Source organism: Trachemys scripta, chromosome 2, assembly GCF_013100865.1.
Source record: "Trachemys scripta elegans isolate TJP31775 chromosome 2, CAS_Tse_1.0, whole genome shotgun sequence".
Taxonomy (NCBI): Eukaryota; Metazoa; Chordata; order Testudines; family Emydidae; genus Trachemys; species Trachemys scripta.
In genome coordinates this window covers 140586079-140609591 of record NC_048299.1, presented here as the reverse complement: position 1 = coordinate 140609591, position 23513 = coordinate 140586079, and the positions used below count along the sequence as shown (strand labels likewise).

The 23513-nt window shown below is 58.4% G+C and overlaps 1 protein-coding gene across 5 annotated transcripts in view; it reads left to right on the top strand.

Moving 5' to 3' along the window:
* Positions 1–225: 225 nt before the first annotated feature.
* LOC117872813 (cytosolic purine 5'-nucleotidase-like) overlaps positions 226–23513 on the top strand; it is a 36991-nt gene continuing 13703 nt past the window's right edge. The window contains exons 1-14 of one of the 5 annotated variants that reach the window (XM_034761599.1): positions 309–461; positions 6037–6354; positions 10190–10263; positions 11038–11155; positions 12031–12126; positions 16157–16248; positions 16624–16681; positions 17388–17481; positions 18750–18803; positions 19336–19419; positions 20302–20343; positions 20625–20723; positions 21438–21504; positions 21655–21825. In XM_034761599.1, coding sequence (XP_034617490.1) covers positions 10245–10263; positions 11038–11155; positions 12031–12126; positions 16157–16248; positions 16624–16681; positions 17388–17481; positions 18750–18803; positions 19336–19419; positions 20302–20343; positions 20625–20723; positions 21438–21504; positions 21655–21825 — 994 coding nt within the window. In that variant the 5' untranslated portion in view covers positions 309–461; positions 6037–6354; positions 10190–10244. Of the gene's footprint in view, positions 462–3693; positions 3723–6036; positions 6355–10189; positions 10264–11037; positions 11156–12030; positions 12127–16156; positions 16249–16623; positions 16682–17387; positions 17482–18749; positions 18804–19335; positions 19420–20301; positions 20344–20624; positions 20724–21437; positions 21505–21654; positions 21826–23513 lie in introns of those variants that run through there. The other 4 variants (XR_004644612.1, XR_004644611.1, XM_034761598.1 and 1 more) reach the window with 4 other exon arrangements.

Genomic DNA, 23513 nt, shown 5'->3' with positions numbered 1-23513 from the left:
GCAAGTGGGGGGCAGTCCCAGAGGGTGGTGAGCTTGGGTCAGGCACGGGGTTGGGGAGAGCACCCTAGGGGCACTGTGTGTGTGTGTGGGGGGGGGCTCGGGCACGGGCTGAGGGCGCGCCGGGCGACACTGGGGGGGGGGGGGAGCCGTCCCCGCTGGGACGTGACCAAGCCCCGCAGTCTCCGGCAGGAAGCCCCCTCCTCGCCCCGCAGCGAGCCCCGCGGACGGGCCGGGGCGGGGCGGCTGGCCCGGCCCGATAGCCGGTCAGGCGATAAAAGGCTCCACTTCCAGCTGCTCGCTCGCTCGCTCTCCTGGCCAGGGCTCACTGCACCGGCCGCGCTCATGGGCAGCCTCGCCGGGGAGCCGGACGCCGCGCTGGCCCCGCCGCAGGACGGGCCCCGGAGCGCCAAGGAGCCGGGGGGCGCCGACGGCCGCGCTCTCAAGAGGGCCTGTCAGCACCGGTAAGGAGCAGCGCGGAGCCGGGCGCCCAGAGCCGACGGGGATGGGCCCCTGCGGCGCTGGCTCGGGAACTCGGAGCTAGCGCCCGGGGCACGCCTGAAGCTCCGCTCACCAGCTCGGCGGCAGCCCGCCAGGGGCGCTTGGCCCCATCCGACTCCTCCGCGGCGCCCCGACTAACCGGGAGCCTTGCGCGGGAGTCCCATGGGGGAGGGGGAAGGCGCTGGAGCCTGCCCGCCCCCCCGGTGCAGAGCGTCCCCCCCTCCGGGGCTGGCTAGTGACTCCCCAGCAAACCTGCCCCCCCCCAGCTTCATTAAAACAAACCTTGAAATCCAAAGGAGCAGAGTGGGGTGGCACTGCCAGACCTGCCGGTGCCTGGCCTGTCTCTGGTACAGCTGGGCCCTGATCTCAGTTGGTCTCTAGGTGCTGCTGTAATGTCCAGGACTCTCAGAGCTGGATCTAGGTAACCAGACCTGAGCACCCAAGGGAGTGTGTGGATTGTGAGCAGTAGCTCTCTGAATACCCTGAGGGTGCTGCGGTCGGGAGCTGTGTCTGGCTTGGGTGGGCTGGGGGAGGGGGTGAACTTATGCCAGGCACAATGGAGGTCATTATAGTTATCCCTGTTGTGCTGGTGGGGAAACTGAGGCCCCATGAGGGAAAGTGACTGCATGAGGCTGTTGGCAGAGCTGGGAATAAAACCCAGGTTACCTGTGCCTCAGGCCACCTGGGCCCCAGGCCAGCACTCTCTCCACTAGGCCATGCTGCCTGACTTGTTGCTAATGATTTTAACCTCCTTTGCCCTGGGTGTAAGTGATGACACAAGGTGCAGCGTGAGAGCATCCAGCTCGGGCTTCCAGTCAGGACAGCTCAGCGAGAACAAGTCTCTCCATTCTTTAAAGCGCCCATCACTGTGAGATGCCGTAGTAGCCACTGTATCTAGACTCTCCCCAATCTGTGACCTCTTGAGACCTGTGAATTCCTCTAGCCCCTAGATTGCCAAGGCCTTTAAAGTAGGGTCAGTATCCCTGTTTAATTGATGGGGAAACTGAGGCACAGAGTCACAGGATTTGCCCTAGGTTGGCTGGTGAGTCAATGGCAGAGCTGGGCCTGCCCTCCCCATGTGGCAGGCATAAGCCTGGGTACAAAGCATTGCCTCTGAGTGCAGCGAAGAAGGGTTAAAAGGCCCCAGCCCCACAATCTGATCAGAGGACAGAGCAGATGCACCTGGTGCAGCTGAGCCTACTGGGCAGAGATCTGGGAGGGGGCAGATCTTGGGAGTGGGGGAGGTGGGGGTAGGGGGACTGGGGGCCATTCCAAGAAGCGGGGGCCAAGAACAACCCAGTCTCTGGGTCCATTGGACAGTTCTGTGACTGTCACCAGGGGGATCCAATCCTTCCCTCCCCAGGATTGAGCTCCCCAAGGGCATCCTGAGACACGGGGCCTGCTCCCGCTGAGTCACTGGGAGCTCTGCCATGGGCATCAGCTGGTGCTGGTGGGTGCTGATCTCTCACAAATTCCCTTGGGCACCCTAGATGCCAAGGCAGCCATTGCCTGAGACCTCTGGGGCGTCTCTATGGTGCACGCCCCATTTCAAAAGGCGTTTTTCTGCTCTAATAATTTGTATTGTCTCATGCTGGCCTCTATTGCCCATCTTAAAGGGCCAGTGCCCATACCGCTGCCTCTTCCAGGCCAGATCTTTCTTCCTTAGATGCCCAAGAAATGCCCCCCTCCTCCAGGATCAAACACAGACAGCAGAGTGTGTGTGTGGGGGGGGGGGAGTGAGCAGACCCAAAGCACCAGAGCAAAAGGAAATGTCCTGAGGGGGCTCTAGAGGGCTCAGACAGATGCCAAAGGGTTCCATGCGCCCGGCAGGGCTCGCCATGGCAGGGTCTGAGGAGTTGTCAGCCTAGCAGCACCCAAATCAGGGGCACAATGTAGGCCAGTGGCTCACCTGTGAGCCTGAGGCATGGGAGACCTGGGTTTCCGTTCCCTGCTCTGCTCAGGCTGCTGCTGCTCTGTGCCTCAGTTTCCCCATCTGTAAAATGGGAGTGGGGGTGCTATTCTGACCCACTACAAGATCTGTGATTGAAAAGCACTGCATGACGGAAGTGGGGTGTGCAGAAAAGCAGGGATTCAGCCTGGTTCTCTGTGTGGGGCACAGTGTTTCCTCCTCAGTGACAGCACCTCCTCCCTGGACACAGAATTTGCCTGTTCCCCTTTGCTTCCTGACTGCATGGGAGGCTGCCCTCTCTGAGCGCAACCTGGCTTCGTTCCTCTGGGGAGTATGGGGAGGTGGGGGCTGTTTGAAAGAGGGCGATTCTCCGGGAGTTTTGCTGAAAGTTTTCTGCCCTCATCTCTGCTGACAGCTACATTCTCAGCTAATAAAAAAGGACCGCAAAATCCAACCAGTAATCCTAAGTATTTCTCTTCCACAGCTACCTATTGCAGCAAATCTCTGAGGGGGGGAATGAGGGGTGGAGGGGAATATAGTGAATGAAAGAGGGAAGGGGAACACACACGTGCAGGGCAGCGTAGGGAGGTGTAAGTGGGAGAGGGAATTTGGGGTGGAAACTCCAGCAGTTTTGCCCTGCGCTGGTGAAACGAAGCCACTGGAGACCTATTTGAACTGTTCTGTCTCCTTTGTGCTGGCCTGCAGCACCGTGTGGGTGAATCCGGCCGTTAAAAGATGTATTTAAGAAAATGGTTTAAAGCTAATGCTTCATTTCTTCAAATCCTCCAAAATATCCTGCGGTAACGTTCAGGTTGGGTTTCTCGTTCAGTGTTTGTGTGTGAAACTATCAGTGAAAAACGCTGAGCGCTTCAGTGCAGGGACTGTTCTTCGTTGCCAGGTACAGAGCCTAGCCTGGTGGGGTCTCCATTTCAGTGGCAGCCTCTAGGGCAGGGGTGGGCAAACTACGGCCCCGCGGGCCACATCCGGCCCGCCAGCTGATTTAATCCAGCCTGCCAGTGCCTTCTGGGGAGCAGGGTCTGGGGCTTGCCCCGCTCCAGCTGGGGAGCAGGGTCGGGGGCCACTCCATGCACCACTGCTCTCAGAAACAATGGCATGTCCCCCCTCCAGCTCCTATGTTTAGGAGTAGCCAGGGGGCTCTGCGTGCTGCCCCATCCACAGGCGCCACCCCTGCAGCTCTTATTGGCCAGGAATTGCGGCCAATGGGAGCTGACTGTGCACGGGGCAGCACACAGAGCTGCCTGGCCATGCCAGAGCCGGAGTGGGGACATGACGCTGCTTCTGGGAGCTGCTTGAGGTAAGCGCTGCCCAGAGCCTGCACCCCTGACCCCCTCCCGTGCCCCTGCCCCAGCCTGATCCCCCTTCTGCCCTCTGAACCCCTCAGTCCCAGCCCGGAGTATCCTCCTGCACCCCAAGCCCCTCAGCCCCAGCTGAACCCTTCACCCCCCCCCGCACCCCAACCATCTGCACCAGCCCAGAGCCCCCTCCCACATCTTGAACTCCTCTTTTTTGGCCCCACCCCAGAGCCCTCACCCCCTCCTGAACCCCAACCCCAATTTTGTGAGCGTTCATGGCCCACCATACAATTTCTATACCCAGATGTGGTCCTTGGGCCAAAAAGTTTGCCCACTCCTGCTCTAGGGGCTACAAAGAGTGAGAGGGGCATGGGTTCTTTGCAAGAAACCAGCAGCCAGGCAGGACAGTGGAGGATCATGTTACAGAGCTATGTAATAAAGCTAAGCCATGTGGAATGGCCCAGTCAGCAGGTGGACTAATGAGACCAAATTATCCAAGGCATAAGTGATAACCAGGTCAAAACAAAGTTATTGGGAGAGATTGTGTTAACGTGACAAAGACTGATGAAAAAGCGTGTCCCGCAAGCAAAGCATTCAGATGGAAAAGAACTGAATTGCATCTCCTTCCAAACACTTCCCAAGGCCAAAAGACAGACCAGGGAAGGGCAGAGACCAGCTTGATTTGCAATCAATGCAGAGGCGATTGCAATGCAATGCAGAGGTCTCCAGAAGAAGCCAAGTGTTTGTGCTTGCAACAAAAGCAAACATGTTGCAAGTGCATGTTGCTCTCTGTCCATATTGCAAAGAGAGAAAATCAAAATGTGTTAATGATTGTGCAGTTGGTGCAAAAGCAATGCGAGGTTCTGCAGCACCTTGGCTTGCGATGGAGGAAAGACATGGACAAAGAATGGATTCCAAACCAGTTACTAGAACTGAGTCTGCATATACTAACTCATCAGTGAATGCCCTGTAGAAATAAAAACCTCAGCTAGTTGGTGGGGGGACCTTCCCCAGCGTGTAGCTAATGGGCGATATGTTGGGATGTTTCCAGTACTGCCAATGCAAAACAGACAAAAATCATGACTCTAGCCCCCAGAATCCTGAGATTATCTTAAAAAATCATGAGATTGTGTGATCTTTTTCTTTGCTTTCTGGCCTTTAGAGCATGCTTGGTTTGCATTCCCCAGCTCTTCTTTGCAGTGGCGAGAGCTGGAAACTTTTTTAAATGCAAGTTGAGTCTTGCGATTCTGGGATCGGGGGCTTTCAGATAAACGCTAAAGACTGTGAGGCTGAATCCTGCATCTTCTATGCCAGTTGGTGTGGGGGGTTGGGGTACATAGGGGATCCTGAGCAGGCTGGGGTCTGTGCCCCTGTGCCAAGGAAATGCTGCTCTGACGCAGTATGCAGCCGTTTCATCACCTTGGCTTTGTTGCACGGGCCGCTGGGTGAGGCTGATAAGAGAGTTCAATGAATCACATGTCCCAGCTGTTTGCAGAGAGAGCCCTGGAGATTACACAAGGCTCTGACGCATGATTGGGGTGCAGGGTGTCTCCCCCTGGCTGGGGGGGGGGGTGCTGGGAGTGGGGTCACGGGACCTCTGGATTTGTTCTTTTTCCCAGCATGCAGAGGGTGGCATGGGACCTTGTTGAACGGGGCACTGGCTCGGCACCTCCAAGTCCTGCCGCACTGTATCCTCAAATGCTACTAAAGCCAATGGGTGTTTCACCACCCTCTGTCCCCTCACCAGCATCTGCGGCCTTGGGTGAGCTGGCTGGGTGGGGATGAGCTTCATGGCAGGATCCTGCCTCCCTGCAATGCCCGTGGCAGCCCCTCCTGGCATAAGTGGGTGTCTCGCTGCTCAGGACTGAGAAGAGCGACCTCACACACCCTGTGGTCTCACACGGCCCTCACTGGCTTTCATCGGGCTGCAGGGCCCTGTTTGCTCCTCCGGTCCCAGCGCTGCCCACAGAGAGCCTAGCTCAGCAACTGCGTCACCACGCTTCTACGCGCATGTTCATCCCGAGGGGTCCTGGAGCGCCCGCTGCCCAGTTCAGCTCTTGTTTGGTGGGCCCCAGGTCAGTATTCAGCCCACTGCGAGTGATGGTTGCACTGCCATGCTAGGGCCCCTTCTCAGGCCCAGGGAACTGCTGGGTCTCAGTGGCCAGCTCAGGCCTCGGCCTCAGGCAGAAGCTGCTGATGGGGGAGCAGGCGATCACTGGAAATTGTACAGTTTTGTGTCCTCAACCAATGGAATCCACTTTAAAAACAATGAATGTTTGTAACAATGAAATGTTTCCTTTTGTTCTGTCTGTACAGTACCTGGCGCAGTGGGGCTGTGGTGCATAACCAGGGCTTATGGGTGCTAACAGAATATAAACAATGCTAATAAGTGACAGCAAGAATAAGCCGCACCTTCCTTCTCCAAAAGCCTCACTGCTTGAGCTCAAGGAGAATCTCTGGGAGCAGTGAACAGTATTGGGCCTATGCCACGTAGGCAAACAGGTTACCTTCCATTAGATGAAAGGAGATCTGCCTCTTACTTACACATGCCAGTCCTCTGTCAAGCCAGCCATTGAGAGATGAATGCTGCAGCTCCTCTTCTGCACATCCAGAAGGATCATAGGCAGAGAAGAGGTGAGGTCTGTGTTCCCACAGCTATGACACCAGTCTGCCCAGGAAAGCAACAGTGACAATTCGTAGGGTTCTAGGACCAGAATCTGGCCTCTTGCATAACCTAGGCCAGAGAACCTTGCACAAGGAAATAACCGCCAGACTGGGTCAGACCAAGGGTCCATCTAGCCTAGTATCCTGTCTTCTGATAGTGGCCAATGCCAGGTGCCCCAGAGGGAATGAACAGAACAGGGAATCAAGTGATTCATCCCCTGTTGCTCAGGGGAGGGATAGCTCAGTGGTTTGAGCATTGGCCTGCTTAAACCCAGGGTTGTGAGCTCAATCCTTGAGGGGGCTATTTAGGGAACTGTGGTAAAAATCTGTCTGAGGATTGGTCCTGCTGGGAGCAGGGGATTGGACTAGATGACCTCCTGAGGTCCCTTCTAACCTGGATATTCTATTCCCAGCTTCTGGTAAACAGAGGCTAGGGACACCATCCTGGCTAATAGCCATTGCTGGACCTATTCTCCATGAAATCACACAACAATTCCTGCATCAAACCTATAACTTCTGTCTGAACTAGAGCATATCATTAGACAGAGACTTCAAGTGATGGAGAATGCATACAGGCAAGTTGTTAAAAACTTGTGCTTTTTCTAGTCTGAATTAATCTAGCTTCAGCTTCCAGCACTTGAATCTCATTAGGATGTTTTCTGCTAGATTAAAGAGCCATCTGCTATCAGATCTTTTTCTCATGTAGGCACTTAGAGTGTAATGCAGTGACACTGAAAAGGATGGAGGAGTCCTGGTAGATCAGTTGGACTTGCGTTCTTGTTCAGAGGTGCATGACCTTGTATTTGGCTATATTAAAACCAAGGTTGTTCAAAGGAGCCCATTTTATTAGGTGATCCAGAACAGTCTGTTTTCAGAGTAGCAGCCGTGTTAGTCTGTATCAGCAAAAAGAACGAGGTGTTCTTGTGGCACCTTAGAGACTAACACATTTATTTGAGCATAAGCTTTCGTGGGCTACAGCCCACTTCTTCGGATGCCTGCCTGTATAATCTGTATACAGTCTGTTTAATCTGTCCCCATCATTAATTACTGATCCACCAGTTTGTGTCCTCTGCAAACTTTACAAGCCATGATTGTCTTCTTCCGGAACATTGATAAAGATTTTGAATTGCAGTGGGCCAAGAGCAGATGCCTATGGCCTCCCCATTAGACAATTTCCCATTTACAATTACTTTTGAGATCTATCAGTAAGCCAGTTTTTAATCTATTTAACATGGGCTGCATTGGTTCTCTCCGGTGCTAAAATGTTTATATCAGAATGTCAAGTGGGACTTGGTTAAATATCTTACAAAGGTAATCTATTCTATCGATACAGTGACCTTTATCAACCAAACCTGTGAACTCGTTTAAAAAATAAAGCCCACAAGACTTATTTCTCATAAAACCATGTTGATTGGCATTAATTGTGTGCCTAATCTTTATTGATTGTATCCCTTAATAAATTTTCCATGATTTTGCCAAGAATTGATGTCTGACCATAAAGGCATCAGCAGCACTTACCCTGCCCTCCATGGAGTAGACCTGCTCCTTCTCACTACTCACCAGCTCTCTGTCTGATCCTTTGCTCCTGCAGATCAGAGCCAAATGCAAAGTGAACACCTCCTCCACACGCTGGGGAGGGAAATCTGCACAGTGAGCAGAAAGCCTCCCCCAACCCCCGTTGTTTTCCATCAATGCCCAGCGCAGCTCCGCTCCTGTTGTGCTGGCGAGGAGGGTGGCGCGAGTGTTCGTGCCTCCCAGATGTGCAACGCTCCTGTGGCAGCAGCCATTGAAAGCTGGGATCTGGCAACAGCTTCCAGATATGCTGCCTTGGTTGCCTCTCGCCCCTGGGCCTGTCCTCATGCAGCTGCCTCTGGGGAGGGGTGTCTCTTCTGAACACCTTGTGGTGCAGGAGGCTCTGATTTAGGGGGCCCCCACCTCCTTTCTCCTCAGAGCAGCTGGATTCTTGCCTCTTCATGCCACCCTGCTCCCCATGAACAAGCTGGTTGATTCCCTTCAACTCTGCTGGGAGCCAGAGACTGGGAACAGGGCTGGGAGCTGGTAGGTTTAAGGCACTTCCACTCTCCGCGGCTGGCCGGTGTTTATCACCTCAGGAAATTTTAGCGGGAACGCCTGCCCATGGGCCACCTGGAAATCGTTTGATGCCAGGGTGGCGCCGCTGTGAGGGGCACAGACCCCAGGGCTGCCTCATCTCCCTCTGCTGGGGTCAGGGCGGGAGCTGGGCCCCTCCCCCAGAGGCAGCACACTGGCTAGGGGCTCAGCACATTTGCTTTCATTGCACCTCCTCGTGGAATTCCTGCTCCCCCCGATTTATTAGGCTGTTGCTGGGCTAGACATGGCCTGTCCCACTGCTGAGCGGGTCCACTCTGCCTGGCTACAGAGCTCGAGGCTAGTCCAGCCCTGGCTCGTTAGCTCAAGCTGTAGTTGCTCCGGCTGTTAACTCCAGAGGCCCCAGGGCCAGGGGGCTGATGGACCTGGGCTTCTCTGAGTTTCTAGGGCAGATTCCAGCTGCCCACGCAGCTCCTTTACCCTGCCCTAAGGAAATGCGCCCCGTGCAGCTGCTCCCCCTACATCTCCTTGCGAGGGCAGTGGCTGGGGTGGCAGCTGCTCTAGTGGATGTCGGGTCCCTGGACCGTCCCCCTGTCCCGGGGCGCTGACGCTGGGTTTTCGAAGGGACTGAAGAGTGAAGGCTGCACCTGCCCTCCAAAGTCCATTAGCTATTTTGGAAATCTTACGCCTCAATAACAACGCCCAGCTCTTATTGCCAGCAGCAGCATTCCCACCCTACAGATGGGGAAACTGAGGCACGGGGCAGTGACAGGATTTGCCCAAGGTCACCCAGCAGGCCCGTGGCAGAGCCAAGAATAATCTATAGGTCTCCTGAGCCCCAGTCTAGTGCTGTACCCGCTGGGCTAAACTGCCCAGCTCTCCTGCCAGGTGCAGGGCAGGCTCCAGCCCTGGGGTTAGGTGGCCCCTCTGTGGTGAGTTTGATCCTTGATGTCTCTGCTGGACTCGTTCAGTCGCTCCTCCCCAGATGATAGCTTTTTTGGAGCGTTGCACCCTGCTGGGGTTCCCGGACACCAGCATTCCCCAAAGGGGCTGTGCTCCCCCTCCACAGTGCCAGTCCTGGCTCCCCCGGCTGGTGGTTCCCTTGCCCAGCTCTTGTTCCTTCCCAAGAGCAGAGCCTGTCTGTGCTGCAGGAGCTGTGGGAAGGGCTGGCTGCTCACTAGGCTAGGGGAGCCCATGGCAGCAAGCCCATGGCAGCAAGTCCGTGAGCATAGGGTGGGTCTGAGTGGGGCATGGCCGTGTTACCAGCGTGGCCAGGGCCCCAGCATCCTGGCAGGCCATGGGCAGGCGGGTGCAGAGAGGAGACTGTCTGTCTCGGTCAGTCACCAGCAGCTAAATCCCCCTGGGCTGGAGGTGAGGGAAGGACAAATGCAGGTCCCAGCTAATGTCCCTGTGATGGCAAACCCAGGGCTAGCCTGCCCGGAGCAGCGCTGGCGTGACCGGGCACTCACTAGCATTCCCCTTTGAAGCCTCGGCCCAGCTCCCCTCCAGAGATGCAGCCCAGTGGGACGGGTGGCGAACTTGGGGCAGGAACATCTCTTTGGCAGTGGCAAACTGTGGTTCTCTCAGGGTCTGCTTGAACAAGGGGGGGGGGTGAGCTGGAGGGGGTGGCAGGGGGGGGGGTGTGGGTATTAAAGGGGGGCAGTGCCAACTGGAGAGCGAGAGCCCTGGGGAAGCAGGGCTGTCCCCCATTCACCCTGAGCTGTCATTTTCCTTCCAGGATCTTTGTGAACCGCAGCCTGGCTCTGGAGAAGATCAGGTGCTTTGGTTTCGATATGGACTATACGCTGGCGAGTGAGTTCTGGGCCGGGAGGAGGGATGGGGTTCCTATAGGGCAGGACCTACCTCTGGCCTGGCCTGTGAGGAGCTGGGTGGCACCATGGGATCCAGTCGATGGGCCCAGGAAGAATTCTGGGTAGGCACCAAGCTAACCTGCCTGGTCCGTGGTTTGGTCTGTGGGGATCCCAGATACAGGCCAGAACCTAACAGTTTGGCCTGGTGACTTTGCCACTGGTTTGGGAGTTCTGCTGGCTTCCCCCAGTTTGATCCTCATGTCCCAGTTTGGTCTGGGGCCCAGGACTGTCTGTGGTGGCTGCTTGCTGAGCCCCCCGTCTTGTTCCCAGAAATCCGGAGTAACCCTCCCCTCGGCCCCGGCGCAGCTCTGGATTCACACCGGGTTCTGGCCATCAGCTTGGATGGGAACAGGGGCTAGACCCTAGTTAGTTCTAAGGCTGCCTCTCGCCTATACCGGCTAGCTGGCCCCATATGGGCCATGCCACAGTGGGGATGGGGTGCGAGTGCCAGGGGCTTGCCACATTCCAAAGGCAGATTCCATTTGCCTGCCCTAGCGGGGCTCATGCCGGTTACGCTGTCTGCAGCATACCAATGCTAGTGGGCGAACTGGGATCCCAGCTGTAACCCCCTGCCCCTGGGTGTCGCTACAGCCTGGGGTCTTTGGGGGAGGCAGCCCTGGGCCCTAATCCCTTGTTTTGGGGAGAGGGTTCCCCGTGCCAGCTGCTAGAGCTCTGGGTTGTGCGCCTCTTCTCCTCCCCCGACTCCCGCCCGCAGTATACAAGTCCCCAGACTACGAGGAGTTGGCCTTTGAGCTGCTGCTGGACTGGCTGGTCTCCATTGGGTACCCCCACGAGATCCTGAAGTACCAGTATGACCCGACCTTCCCCACCAGGTGAGCGCTGCCCCCCACAGCCGCTCTGGGCTGTCCCCTAGCGAGCTCCACTGACTGCTGGGGGGGGGGCAGTGATGCTTTAAAGTGCCCCTCCTTCCCCAGTGCACCAGGTTCGTGGTGTCTGAACACCCCCAGTTCAAAGGGGTTTGGTTTACACCACTTAGTGGCTATTTGCCCCCCTTGGATCTGAGAGTCAAGCCGGGCTCCCTGGGTATTGTCCTCTGGAGTGAATGGTCAGGGGCTGCGTTGCTCAGCGCCCGGGAGCTCCAGTCGGGGGGGGGGGGGGGTTCCCTTGTTCGTCATGGGGAGATGGGGGAACCTCCATTGTTCCCAGGGCGCTTGGGCCCTGTCCGTTGCCACCCTGCCTTGTCACTTACCCCCATGCCAAGCAGGGGCCTGTTGCTGCCATTCCAAGTTGGCACCCCCATGCCCAGGTGTAAACACAAGGTGCAGGACACGATGGGTTGGGCCCTGGAGGCCCAGGTGTAAACCCAGTGACACTAGTGGGCTGACACCAATGCGGACAGAAGATGCAGTTTTGGTGGTGCCGTTCAGCCAAGGGCCTGAGTGGTTTCCTGAGGCCTGTGGAGTCAGTCAAGCCACCACGTGACGAGGGATGGGCAAGGGGGGGCTGGCATTGCCCCCTCCCCCGCCACAGGTCACAGTGCTTTGGAACCCAAGGCCCTGCCGCTCAGACGCTGCCACACCAGCAGAGCCCACCACCCTGCTTCGGACGCAGCTCCGCTGCTGGGACTCAATTCCCCTGCGTGGAGGGTCGGCGGGCTGGTGCCGGGAGGTTAGAGCAGCTCCTAGAGCTGGTTGTTCTCTGAACGGGGCTCCCCACACCCCCAGACACTCTCCTCTCCCCCCTGCAGGGGCTTGGTGTTTGACACTCAGTATGGGAACCTGCTGAAGGTTGACTCTCATGGGAACCTGCTGGTCTGCGCCCACGGCTTCCGCTTCCTCAATGGGTAGGTGCCTTCGCTGCTCCTCTTGCCGGCACAGCCCTGGGGTGGGGCAGGAGCCCCGGGAGACTCTGGCACAACCCCCCACTGTCAGGGGCTGGCGGAGCTCTTCCCGTGCTGAGTCCATGAGTCCATACTTGGCAGTGTTTCCCTCCTGTGTCTCCCTATCCCATCGGAACCCCGGGCTCCTCTGACCTCCTCACTCCCCTTGAGTCCAGTGGAAGCCAGCAGACTGGGCCCTGATCCTGCTGAGGGCTGAGTGCCTACTGGGCATAGTGACCTGTGGGGTGGAGAGGGCATTTGGCCCCTTGGCATTGCCAGTGTAGCCTCAGGCTCTGTGTACCCTCCACTGCCACCCACCAACTCCCTCCCCACGACCCCTGCACTATCCAGAGGTGTCTGCCTTGCAATGGCCCCTATTAGGTTTCCTCCTATTGTGGACACTTGATCCCAGGGCTGAATCGTCCTGATGCGCTAGGCCAGGTCCCTGCTGGATAAGAGCTATTCCTGGCCAGGCTCCTAAGGCAGCTGCTCAGTCCTGCCACCCGCTCTGCCCGTGGGTGCTGAGGGATTAGCGCGCATGCCCTGCAGTTAAGGGAAGGCTGGGCGGCAGGGGAGGGCAATGAGGGACGACCCAGCACTCACTGCATGTCTAGGAGCTGGAGTGAGACCAGGGGCACTGTCAAGACAGCAGCATTTGGCCTCCTCTCCCCTCCCAGGAGCCGCATGACGGAGGCTGCTGGGCACAGACAGACCTTTGGGTTCTCAGGTTCTCTTGCTCCCAGCCTGCACTGCCCAGTGTCTGCTGGTGGGTACCAGGCCTGGCTGCACAGCAGGGCCCTACAAGTGCCAGGAATTAGCCCTGCCCAGGGAGGGGGCTGGGAACCAAATGTACCTGTTGCCCCCAGGTGGTTTGTTCGCTCCTTGCCCTTGTCTCTGTTGCTCCTGCGTTGGAGGGGGTGGGGGACAGCAGGGCGGGTGGCATTGAGGTGGGCATGGAGGACCCTGGAGCTGGCTCCCTAGTTTGGTGCTTTGGGGGAGAGGAGAAAGGGCCTTGCAGGGGTCAGTCTCCAAGTTGCCCTTGAGTCACGGAGTGGGGCTTGCCCCTGAGTCTGGCACTGACTATGCTGGAAAGGTCTGACTCAGGTACTGTGGGCTGCAATGGATCACGTCCCTGAAAAACCCGCCTGCTCTGACCTCTCCGGAGATGCTAGGCCCACCCCCAAGTCCTTCCCCTTGCAGGGCAACTGGAGGGGGACCCTGCTATACAAAACCTAGTGAAGGTATTTCCTCATCACCTTGGCCTCTGAACACCGCACAGTCTTTAATGCATTTATCCTCACCCAGCCCTGGGAGGCAGGGCAGGGCTGTTCTCCCCATTGGACAGAGGGGAAACTGAGGCACAGAGCACCCAAGTGACTTTGCCTCATCTCCCAGGCCAGCCCCTAACCAGGGGGCCATCCTTGCGCTTCTGGGGTTGCTGCCAGTGCTCTGATCCTGGGCATAATGAAGCCTCCACATTGCTCCCTGGAGGTAGGGGGGGAGCCAGGTTGGGGCGGAGGGATGTCTCTAGGCTGCTGTCATGGTTCTAAATAAAGTGCGACAACACCAGCCTGCTGCCGGCCCAGCACTTCATCTTCTTTATAAACACGGCATTGTCCAGCGTCCCAGGGTTGCGCCTCCCCCGCAGCCTGGCACTCATCCCTGGAGGAGCTGTTCCTGAACCGCAAGGGGAGGTGGGACAGGCTGAGGCTACTCGCCAAGGGGCAAATTCACCCCAGTGCTGAGGCTGGCACTGGGGGCACATCAGGGCATAGGACTGGCCCCAGTCCACCCTTGCTCCCCTGCCCCAGAACACCTCTTGCACTGGAGAGGGGAGATCTGAGGGGCCTGGCTCTGCCCTGCCCTTGGTCACAGCTTTGAGCAGGGGGTTGGACTAGATACCTCCTGAGGTCCCTTCCAACCCTGATATTCTTTGCCTGTCGCCTGGCATGGCCATCTCTGCTTCCGCGAGGAGATGGCTGTGCCATCAGCTCCCTTGTGGCTGCATTGGGAAGCACTGGGGCAGAGTGGGGGAGAGCCGCATGCTCCCAGATGGGGGGCTGTGCCCCACAAGGAGCTGTCTCTGCCCAGGCACGGGGCCTGGGGTGGTGCAGCAGCTGGGCACAACGGGACCAGCAGTTCCATTGCTTGCCAGGCAGGGGATAGTTTTAGCCAGCGTGTTTTCTTTCCAACCAGACGCTGGGCCGGGGCAATTGTTACCTTCCATCCCCACGGCCTGAGTGACTGGGCAGCTGTGAGCACAGCTGAGCCACCGGCTTTGGGGGGCAGTGGAAACATGCAGGAGATTTAGGGAAACATGTAGGAATGTGGTGTATATTGCCCTGGGCGCTCGGGGGAGACATTCCAGGGAAGGGCATGGGGAAGGTCGTCCCCTTACTGGAAAGGGAGGAAGCCTCATGCCGAGGGACTCAGGTTGCGCTGGGTTTATCTGGAAAACTCCCGAGGTTTGGGCAGTGCAGCTCGGGACAAAAGGCCCAGCCGGGGAGCATCATCTCAGGGGCCTGTCTGAGCCTGGCCTGCCATGGGGCTAGATCTCTGGATGGGGGCAGAAGTGCTGGTCCCCCACAGGGCAGGGAGCAGGTCGAGAATCAGACCAGAGGCAAGTAGGATTCGGGGCGGTGGGTCCTTTGGTGGGAAAGTGGCCAGCGAATGCCCTGTATTGTAGCGTATAAATAAGTGCAGCCCTGCGTGCCCTCACTGATCATCCTGGGGCATCCCGTCAGCTGGTGGGGGGCACAGTGTCAGTGTCAATGGGGCGGGGGGGGTGCTGTCAGCATTGATTAGGGTGCAGGGGGGTGTCCCATTGTCATGCTTTATAGCAGGGGTGGGCAAACTTTTTGGCCTGAGGGCCACACCTGGGTATGGAAATTGTATGGTGGGACATGAATGCTCACGACGTTGGGGTTCAGAGGGGGTGAGGGCTCTGGGGTGGGGCCAGAAAAGAGGAGTTCAGGGTGCAGGCTGGGGCTCTGGGCTGGGGCAGAGGGTTGGGGTGTGTGGAGGGGGTGAGGGCTTCAGCTGGAGGTGCAGGTTCTGGGGTAGGGCTGAGGGGGTTTAGGGTGGAGGAGGGGGATCAGGGATGGGGCAGGGGCACAGGAGGGGTCAGGGGTGCAGGCTTTGGGCGGCGCTTACCTCAAGCAACTTCCGGCAGCAGCAGCATGTCTCCCCTCCAGCTCTGGCATGGCCAGGCGGCTCTGCGTGCAGCCCCGTGCACAGGTGCTGCCCCTGCAGCTCCCATTTGCCACAGTTCCTGGCCAATGGGAGCTGTGGGGATGGTTCCTGCAGACGGGGCAGCGCATGGAGCCTCCTGGCTGCCCCTAAACGTAGGAGCCATAGGGGGGACATGCCCCGCTCCCTGTCTGGAGCGCGGGAGCGGGGCAAGCCCCAGACCCTGCTCCCCAACTGGAGCTCCAGGGCTGGGTTAAATCGGCTAGTGAGCCGGATGTGGCCTGCGGGGCATAGTTTGCCCACCCCCGATTTATAACATAGTTTTTGTTCTTTTTGCCGTGCAGCAGCAGCCAATCAGTGCTCTTGTCCTGTGACCGCTGGGCTCCTTGCGGGGAGCTGGTGGGCATTGCAGGCTGGCTGGCTCCCTGCTGTGGGTGCTGCTGGGATGTTGCACGGGACTGTGCAGACAAGCGCGTGGCCTAGGGGGCTGCAGCTGGCTCTTTGCGGTGCTCTGTGTGTGCAGAACACACCTGCTCCAGCCACCCCGGAGCTGGCCTATGCAGGGCAGGAGGCCTGGCTTAGGGTGCCAGCTTGTGGTAACACTGGGTATTGCAGGCTGGAAGCTAGAGAGAACCCCAGGGTTGTCTGTGTCCAGCAGACTCTGTGGGAAAATCCCTGTAGGATTCATCACAGCTGAGCTCTGCCTCTGCTCTACAGCATCTGCCCTCTCTGGCAGCTCCGCCCTGGCCCTCACTCAGCCAGTGCCCCCCCGCAGTCCCTCACATGGGTTTGTCTCCCCCTCCAGGGCTGAGATCTGGAATTATTACCCCAACAAGTTCATTCAGCGGGACGATATGAAGCGATTTCACATTCTCAACACGCTCTTCAACCTCACAGGTATGCAGGGCTAAGGCCTCCCGCCATGTGCAGGGGGCAGCCCTGCTGTAAAATTCACCCCCCATTTCCCCTGGGCCCCCCTCACTCACCAGGGTCCCCGCCTCTCTCTGGTACCTGTCTGCCCTCCAGTATCTGAGCATCTCACCCGAATGCGTTTACCACCCCTGATTGTGCCAGGGCCATGCAGGTGACAGCTGGGATCGGAGGCCCAGAGAGGCTAAGTGACTGGCCCAGGGGGGTCTGTGGCAGAGCAGGGCTTGAACCCATGTCCTAGGCTAGTGGCTGGGCTGCACCCACAGCTCCCAGGGCCCCTCTCCCAGAGCCTGCTGTCTGAGCCAGCTGCCTTGCTGACCTGCCCTCCCTTTCCCTTGGCAGAGACCTATCTCTATGCCTGCCTGGTGGATTTCTTTACCAACTGTTCCAGATACGTCAAGTGAGAGCCCCTGCCTCGCGGCACGCTGAGGATTTGAGGAGTGTGTGTGTATGTGTGTGTGGGGGGGGAGCATCCTGCTAATCCCTGCGCTCAGCAGCCCGACTGGGTCCTGCCATCTCCGCAGCAGGCTGGGAAAGGTCCAGACGCTCTGCCAAAGCCTGGCTGGGTTTGGCTCTGAGTGGAGCTTTCCTTGGGACTCGGGAGGGGGTCCCCGGGGCTGGGGAGGCTGGCAGGTTTGGGAGGTTCAACATCCCTGCTGATTGCCAGAGCGAGAGCCCTGGGGCCTGGCAATAGCAGATGCCAGATGGCCAGTGGGCAAGCTGTCATGCCACCCTGCTTCCCCCCTGCCCGACAGACAGCCCAATCTTCTCCCACTGAGACTCCGGCCCGCCTGGGTGCCTGTGTCTGAGATGAGCCCCCCAAACTCCCAACCCCCGGGGCTGCTGTGGGAAGTGCCTGGCTGCTCTGGGGCCTGGCAGGGGCACACACCAGCCCTGGGTTTCCCTTTGCTGGGTGTGGGGGGGAAGAAGCATTTTGCTGTCTGGGGGGCCTGGGGCAGCAATTCCTCCCCCTTCCCTGGGGTGTCTAGGCGTGCCTTGGCTCAGGCTGCCATCCCAGCTGCACCTCCCCCTGCCCCACTCAAAGTCCCCCAGCCCAGTGCCCCTCTCCTTTACCCACTGACCATTTTCTCTCCTCGCTTTCCCAGCTGTGACACAGGCTACAAACACGGCAACCTCTTCATGTCATTCTGCAGCATCTTCCAGGACGTGCGGGAGGCCATGGACCATGTGCATCTCTCGGTCGGTCGCTGCCTGGGAACCCCTCAGTGGGCTGGGAAGCCTGGTCTGCATTGGGAAGCTTGCACTGAAATCAGTTTAAAATCCCAGTGTAAACCCACCATAACCGGTTCCAAGCAGGCTTAGCCAATGTAACATGGCAAGTTACTGCCGTGGGCTACACCTGCTTGCTCCCGTCTGTAGCTGGGGTGTGTGTGGGTGACATGAAGTTTTATCTTGGTGACACCAGGACATGATCTCCAATCCAGACAGTGCCCCAGGCAGCGTGGGGCTTGCCGGTGTTTGTGCAGAGGATGCTGGAGCCCACCTGAGCCAAGTCAGAGGCACTGCGTGCCCGCATGGGAGGCTGACACCCAGCCCAGGAAAGCTGGCAGCTCAGCTGTGTGATCCCACCCCTAATGGACAGGTTGGGCCCCAGGATGCACAGACCCCACCAGCAGCGCCCCCCCCCCCCCCCCCAGGACACTCTGCTCCCTGTGCAGATGGGGCCGGTTCGAGGGGGCTCCCAATGGCTTTGCCAGGGGAGGTGATTCCCTGATGGGACCGGCTCAGCCATGGGGAGGTGCCCGTCTGGCTCACCTGGCCGGGCTGCTGCCTCTGGTCCATGGGCTCCAGCTGTGGGTTTGGGCGTAGCCCGGTTCAGCCCGTTGCCCTGCACCGTGTCAGGAGTGGCAAGTGTGGAGTTCCGGCCCCAAATGAGCAAGGTGAGTTACCGCATCGGAACCAGGGCTTTATTTGTGGCAGTCCGGAGCCCCGGCCCCGCTTTCGTTACAAATGAAGCACTGACTGGAAGGGACTAGCTGGGTGATCAGATGCCGGCTGGGAGCACATGCCTGCCCCAGTGAGGGGGCTCCAGGTGCTGTCCTCTCTCCCGTGAAGTTGTGCTCCTCCTGAGGGCATGGGCCTACACCGTACAATGGGGGCTGGTTCTGTCCTGCAGCATGGGGCACTGGGCAGTGCCCCAGGGCGCGGAGGGAGGGGCTAACACTCCTGGGCCTCAGCGCCCGTGCTGCGACACAGTGTGTGATGGGCTGTGATGTGGCCCAGCCAGGCGTGGCTCCACAGCACTGCCATCCGGGTGCTGCTGTGGGGGCACCGGGGGGTGGGTGTGGGGGGGGGGGGGGGGGCACGAAGTTGGAGTTGGGGGCCTCGGTCCATTTCCTGGCATAAGAAGAGTCCCCCACGCCACATGGGCAGGGGAAGGGGGCAAGCGCCCCACGGGGGCAGATGGCAGCGATTGTGACCCGCTCCCTCTCCCCGCGCTTGCCCAGGGCTGCCTGAAGGAGAAGACGCTGGAGAACTTGGAGAAGTTCGTGGTGAAAGACGTGAGTGTTGCATCCCCGACTTGGAATGGCTGCGCTCCACCCCCCAAACGGGCCTAGAGGGGCATAACACCCATGCCCTGCAGGGTCAACACGGCCTCCATGCATCCTTCCTGGGCATCCCCTCCCCTGGGCTCTATGGCCAACATGGTTCCCAAACTTGTCCTGCTCCCCCAGCCCCCTGGGACCAGACTGGCTCCCTCCCTTCCCACATTGAGCTCTCTCTCAGGCTTCCTTCCTGCAGTGTGTGTGTGTGGGGGTGTTTGAGCAAAACCATCCCCCTACTGTGTGAGTGGGGGCACCCCTGGCCGACGACACCCCTCCCCGCCCAGCTGCCCTTCCCAGGTTACTGCATTACCCAGTGGTGAGCCAGCCGGGCCAGGAACCCTGCTCCCCCAGCTCTGTGGACGCAGGCCTCATCTGCCGGAACTCCCCCAGCTAGTGCTGGTCCTAGGACCCAGCCCCAGTGGGGCACCATTGCCCCCTTGCCCGGGCCTGCAAAGCCAGCCCCTTGCATGGATCTCGTTCTGCGCAGCCCCGTGTGCCCCTGCTGCTGAGCCGCATGAAGGAAGCGGGGAAGGTTTTCCTGGCCACCAACAGCGATTACAACTACACAGATGTGAGTACCCAGCCCTCCCCCAGGGCCCCCGGGAGCTGGTGTGGCCTGTGCTCTCAGCCTGAGCCAAAGCCGTTTGCCCCGCCTTGCTGCCCCACCTGTGGGTCTGCAGCACTCTCTGCTGGTGGGGGGCACCTTGAGCACCCAAGCTGAAATACATGCACGGGGCGGGGGGGGGAGCGCCTGACAAAGGTGGTTCCCCTGGGGGTATGTTGGGGGGGCTGCGTTGTCTCCCTTGTCAGATAGCATCAGGGCTCGCCTGCAATAAACAGAAAGGGGATGGGGCCCTGTCGTTGTCTCTGGGTCGCTAGCTCCCAGCCCATGCGGCCCGGTTTCACCATGGGGGGTGCTCTGGGGCTTGGCCTGGCCCGAATTAAGAGCCACACTGCTTTAAAAATCAGAAAGTGGCTCCCAGCAGCCACGCCTGTCTCTGAGTCAGAGTGGAAGGGACAGCCCTCTGTATAGCGCAGACCCGTCTCCAAGCCAGTGACCAGCATTAGCCCAAAGCGTTTCAGGAGAGCCAGCTGTGGAGAGCCACCGGCAGAGAACAGGAGAGACCGAGGGTCCCCAAGTGCGAGATGCTCCGTGATCCCAGCAAAGGACCTGCACCCCATGCTGTGCAGGACAGAGCTAGACTCAAGGCCTGGGGGCAGTAAGTGAGATGTATCCAGGGCCCCCTGTGTGGGGTTGGTGCCAGGCTGGGCAGCCTTTGTGTGATCACAGCACTTGCTGCGCGGCTCCCCACTCCCTTGGGAGAGCCCGGGCCCCCATCAGCCAGCCCGGCTTTCAGTGCATGTATTCTGAGTGCTGTTCATCCGCTGCCCCTAAGCAGAGTGTCTTGTGCCAGCGCAGCTGATGCCAACTCCACGCTTGTGTCTTTGGCAGGCGATAATGACGTACTTGTTCACCTTGGACCCGGGAGACAAGGTGAGTCTGGACGAACCCCAAGGGGGAACTGTGGGGGAGGGAGGATGGCTCCTGGGCTGTGGCTCTCGAGGTGGACTGGGAGATCTGGCCATCACCGTAGTATCTGACCCCTGCTCCTGGACACTGGTTGCAAGGCTGGGATTGGCTGCAGGAAAACCGAGTGCTAGCGATGTGGGGTGGGAAGTCTGTCTCTGACCTAGTGGGCCCAGACCTGGGAGCAGCCTGAGCTGCGACTTTGAAGGGTGCGTCCGCCGGGCCCCTGACCTGGTGTCTCCCTGCAGGTCCAGCGCCCATGGCGCTCCTATTTTGACCTGATTGTCGTGGACACGCGCAAGCCACTCTTCTTCGCCGAGGGGACTGTCCTGCGGCAGGTCAACACGGTAGGGCCCCCACTGTAGTGACTTCCCCGGAAAGCCAGACAGGGCCTGCTGGCAGTGCAAGACTGGAGCAGAGCATGGGTCTGGTTACCCCACAATCCTGGTTCTGCTGTTCCAGAGGCAAAGAGACCACCCTACTGATCACTGTGGAAAGTGGGTGGCACTTGCCTGACCTCTGGAAGGGGTCAGTTTCTGTGCCCTGAAGCATGAGATTAGCTGGCATAGCTGCAAATGTTAGTCGTGCCCGTGGATTAGCCAGCCGGGCACTGGAGCTGGAATTCCATGTGCTGGCTGGTTAGGCTGGGGCCACCCAGCACGCGGTGCATTGGATGGGTTGGAAATGGCTTGTGCTCTGCTGTGGGCACTTCCAGCCCTCGTCTTAGTGCCCTTCCTGCACTAGCTGGCTTCTGCCATGCATGGGGTGCAGCAAAGGCCTCTGTCTCCATCCTGGTCCTGCCAACCACTCCCTGAGGGCTGCTTTCTCCGTCCCTTCCACCCAGCAGCCATTGTCTGAGTCATTGAGTGGTGTTGGACTGGATCCCACGCAGCACGCTCCTCACCCGCTCCCTGGATCAGCCAGCAGGGTGCATGGCCCTGACCCTCCCTTATCTGGGGACCCCCGGACCTGCCGAGTGGGCCCCATGTGCTCAAGAATCCCGCCCCCTGTGCATGATTCCTCGCTGTCTGCCCAGTATAACACCCTGCCTTTACTTCCAGGACACGGGGAAGCTGCGTATCGGGACCTACACCGGACCCCTCCAGCACTGCGCTGTCTATTCTGGAGGTAATGCCTTGTGCCCCACCCGCCCCCTGGCCCAGGGCCTCTAGCTGCTCTGCCGGCCCCCAGAAATCCTGCTGGGACCTTCCCCCAGCACATGGTCTCCTGGGGGCAGAGTGTGCCCTCAGGCGCTGATTTCCGGTCCTCTCACCCCAGGCTCCTCGGACATGGTGTGCGACCTCTTGGGGGTGAAGGGCAAGGACATCCTCTACATCGGGGACCACATCTTCGGGGACATCCTCAAGTCCAAGAAGAGGCAGGGCTGGCGCACCTTCCTGGTGGTGCCCGAGCTGGCCCGAGAGCTGCACGTGTGGACAGAGAAGAGTGGTGAGGAGTGCCCTGGCCTGGGCGCTGGGTGGGGGAGCATTGGGCAGGGGTGGTGTCCCAGGGTGGGGGGGAGAGGGGGCGGCAAAGTGCGGGGGAGCTCTACAGCCAGTGCCCAGGCCAAAGGAAGCATTAGAGCCATGCCTGGTTTCCCCCCTTCTCCCCCCGCCCCGAAGGGGAACCTCTTCCCCCTGCCTTCTGGGGCTGCGTACCCCCCTGAGCAGGTACAGACTAACAGCAAAGCACCAGGGACCTGCTAAGAATCTCTCTGAAGCTTCTGAAATCAGGAAGGCCAAATCACACTTGGAGTTGCAGTTAGCAAGAGATGTTAAGAGTAACAAGGAGGGTTTCTTCAGGTATGTTAGCAACAAGAAGAAAATCAAGGAAAGTGTGGGCCCCTTACTGAATGAGGGAGGCAACCTAGTGACCGAGGATGTGGAAAAAGCTAATGTACTCAATGATTTTTTTGCCTCTGTCTTCACGCACAAGGTCAGCTCCCAGATTGCTGCACTGGGCAGTACAGCATGGGGAGAAGGTGACCAGCCCTCTGTGGAGAAAGAAGTGGTTCGGGACTATTTAGAAAAACTGGACGTGCACAAGTCCATGGGGCCGGATGCGCTGCATCCGAGGGTGCTAAAGGAGTTGGAGGGTGAGATTGCAGAGCCATTAGCCATTATTTTTGAAAACTCATGGCGATCGGGGGAGGTCCCAGATGACTGGAAAAAGGCTAATGTAGTGCCCATCTTTAAAAAAGGGAAGAAGGAGGATCCGGGGAACTACAGGCCAGTCAGCCTCACCTCAGTCCCTGGAAAAATTATGGAGCAGGTCCTCAAGGAATCAATTATAAAACATTTAGAGGAAAGGAAAGTGATCAGGAACAGTCAGCATGGATTCACGAAGGGGAAGTCGTGCCTGACTAACCTAATTGCCTTCTATGATGAGATAACTGGCTCTGTGGATGAGGGGAAAGCAGTGGATGTGTTATTTCTTGATTTTAGCAAAGCTTTTGATACTGTCTCCCACAGTATTCTTGCCACCAAGTTAAAGAAGTATGGGCTGGATGAATGGACTGTAAGGTGGATAGAAAGCTGGCTAGATCGTCGGGCTCAACGGGTAGTGATCAATGGCTCCATGTCTAGTTGGCAGCCGGTTTCAAGTGGAGTGCCCCAAGGGTCGGTCCTGGGGCCGGTTTTGTTTAATATCTTTATTAATGATCTGGAGGATGGTGTGGACTGCACTCTCAGCAAGTTTGCAGATGACACTAAACTAGGAGGCGTGGTAGATACACTAGAGGGTAGGGATCGGATACAGAGGGACCTAGACAAATTAGAGGATTGGGCAGAAAAAAACCTGATGAGGTTCAACAAGGACAAGTGCAGAGTCCTGCACTTAGGACGGAAGAATCCCATGCACTGCTACAGACTAGGGACCAAATGGCTAGGTAGCAGTTCTGCTGAAAAGGACCTAGGGGTCACAGTGGACGAGAAGCTGGATATGAGTCAACAGTGTGCTCTTGTTGCCAAGAAGGCTAACGGCATTTTGGGCTGTATAAGTAGGGGCATTGCCAGCAGATCGAGGAACATGATCGTTCCCCTTTATTCGACATTGGTGAGGCCTCATCTGGAATACTGTGTCCAGTTTTGGGCCCCACACTACAAGAAGGATGTGGAAAAATTGGAAAGAGTCCAGCG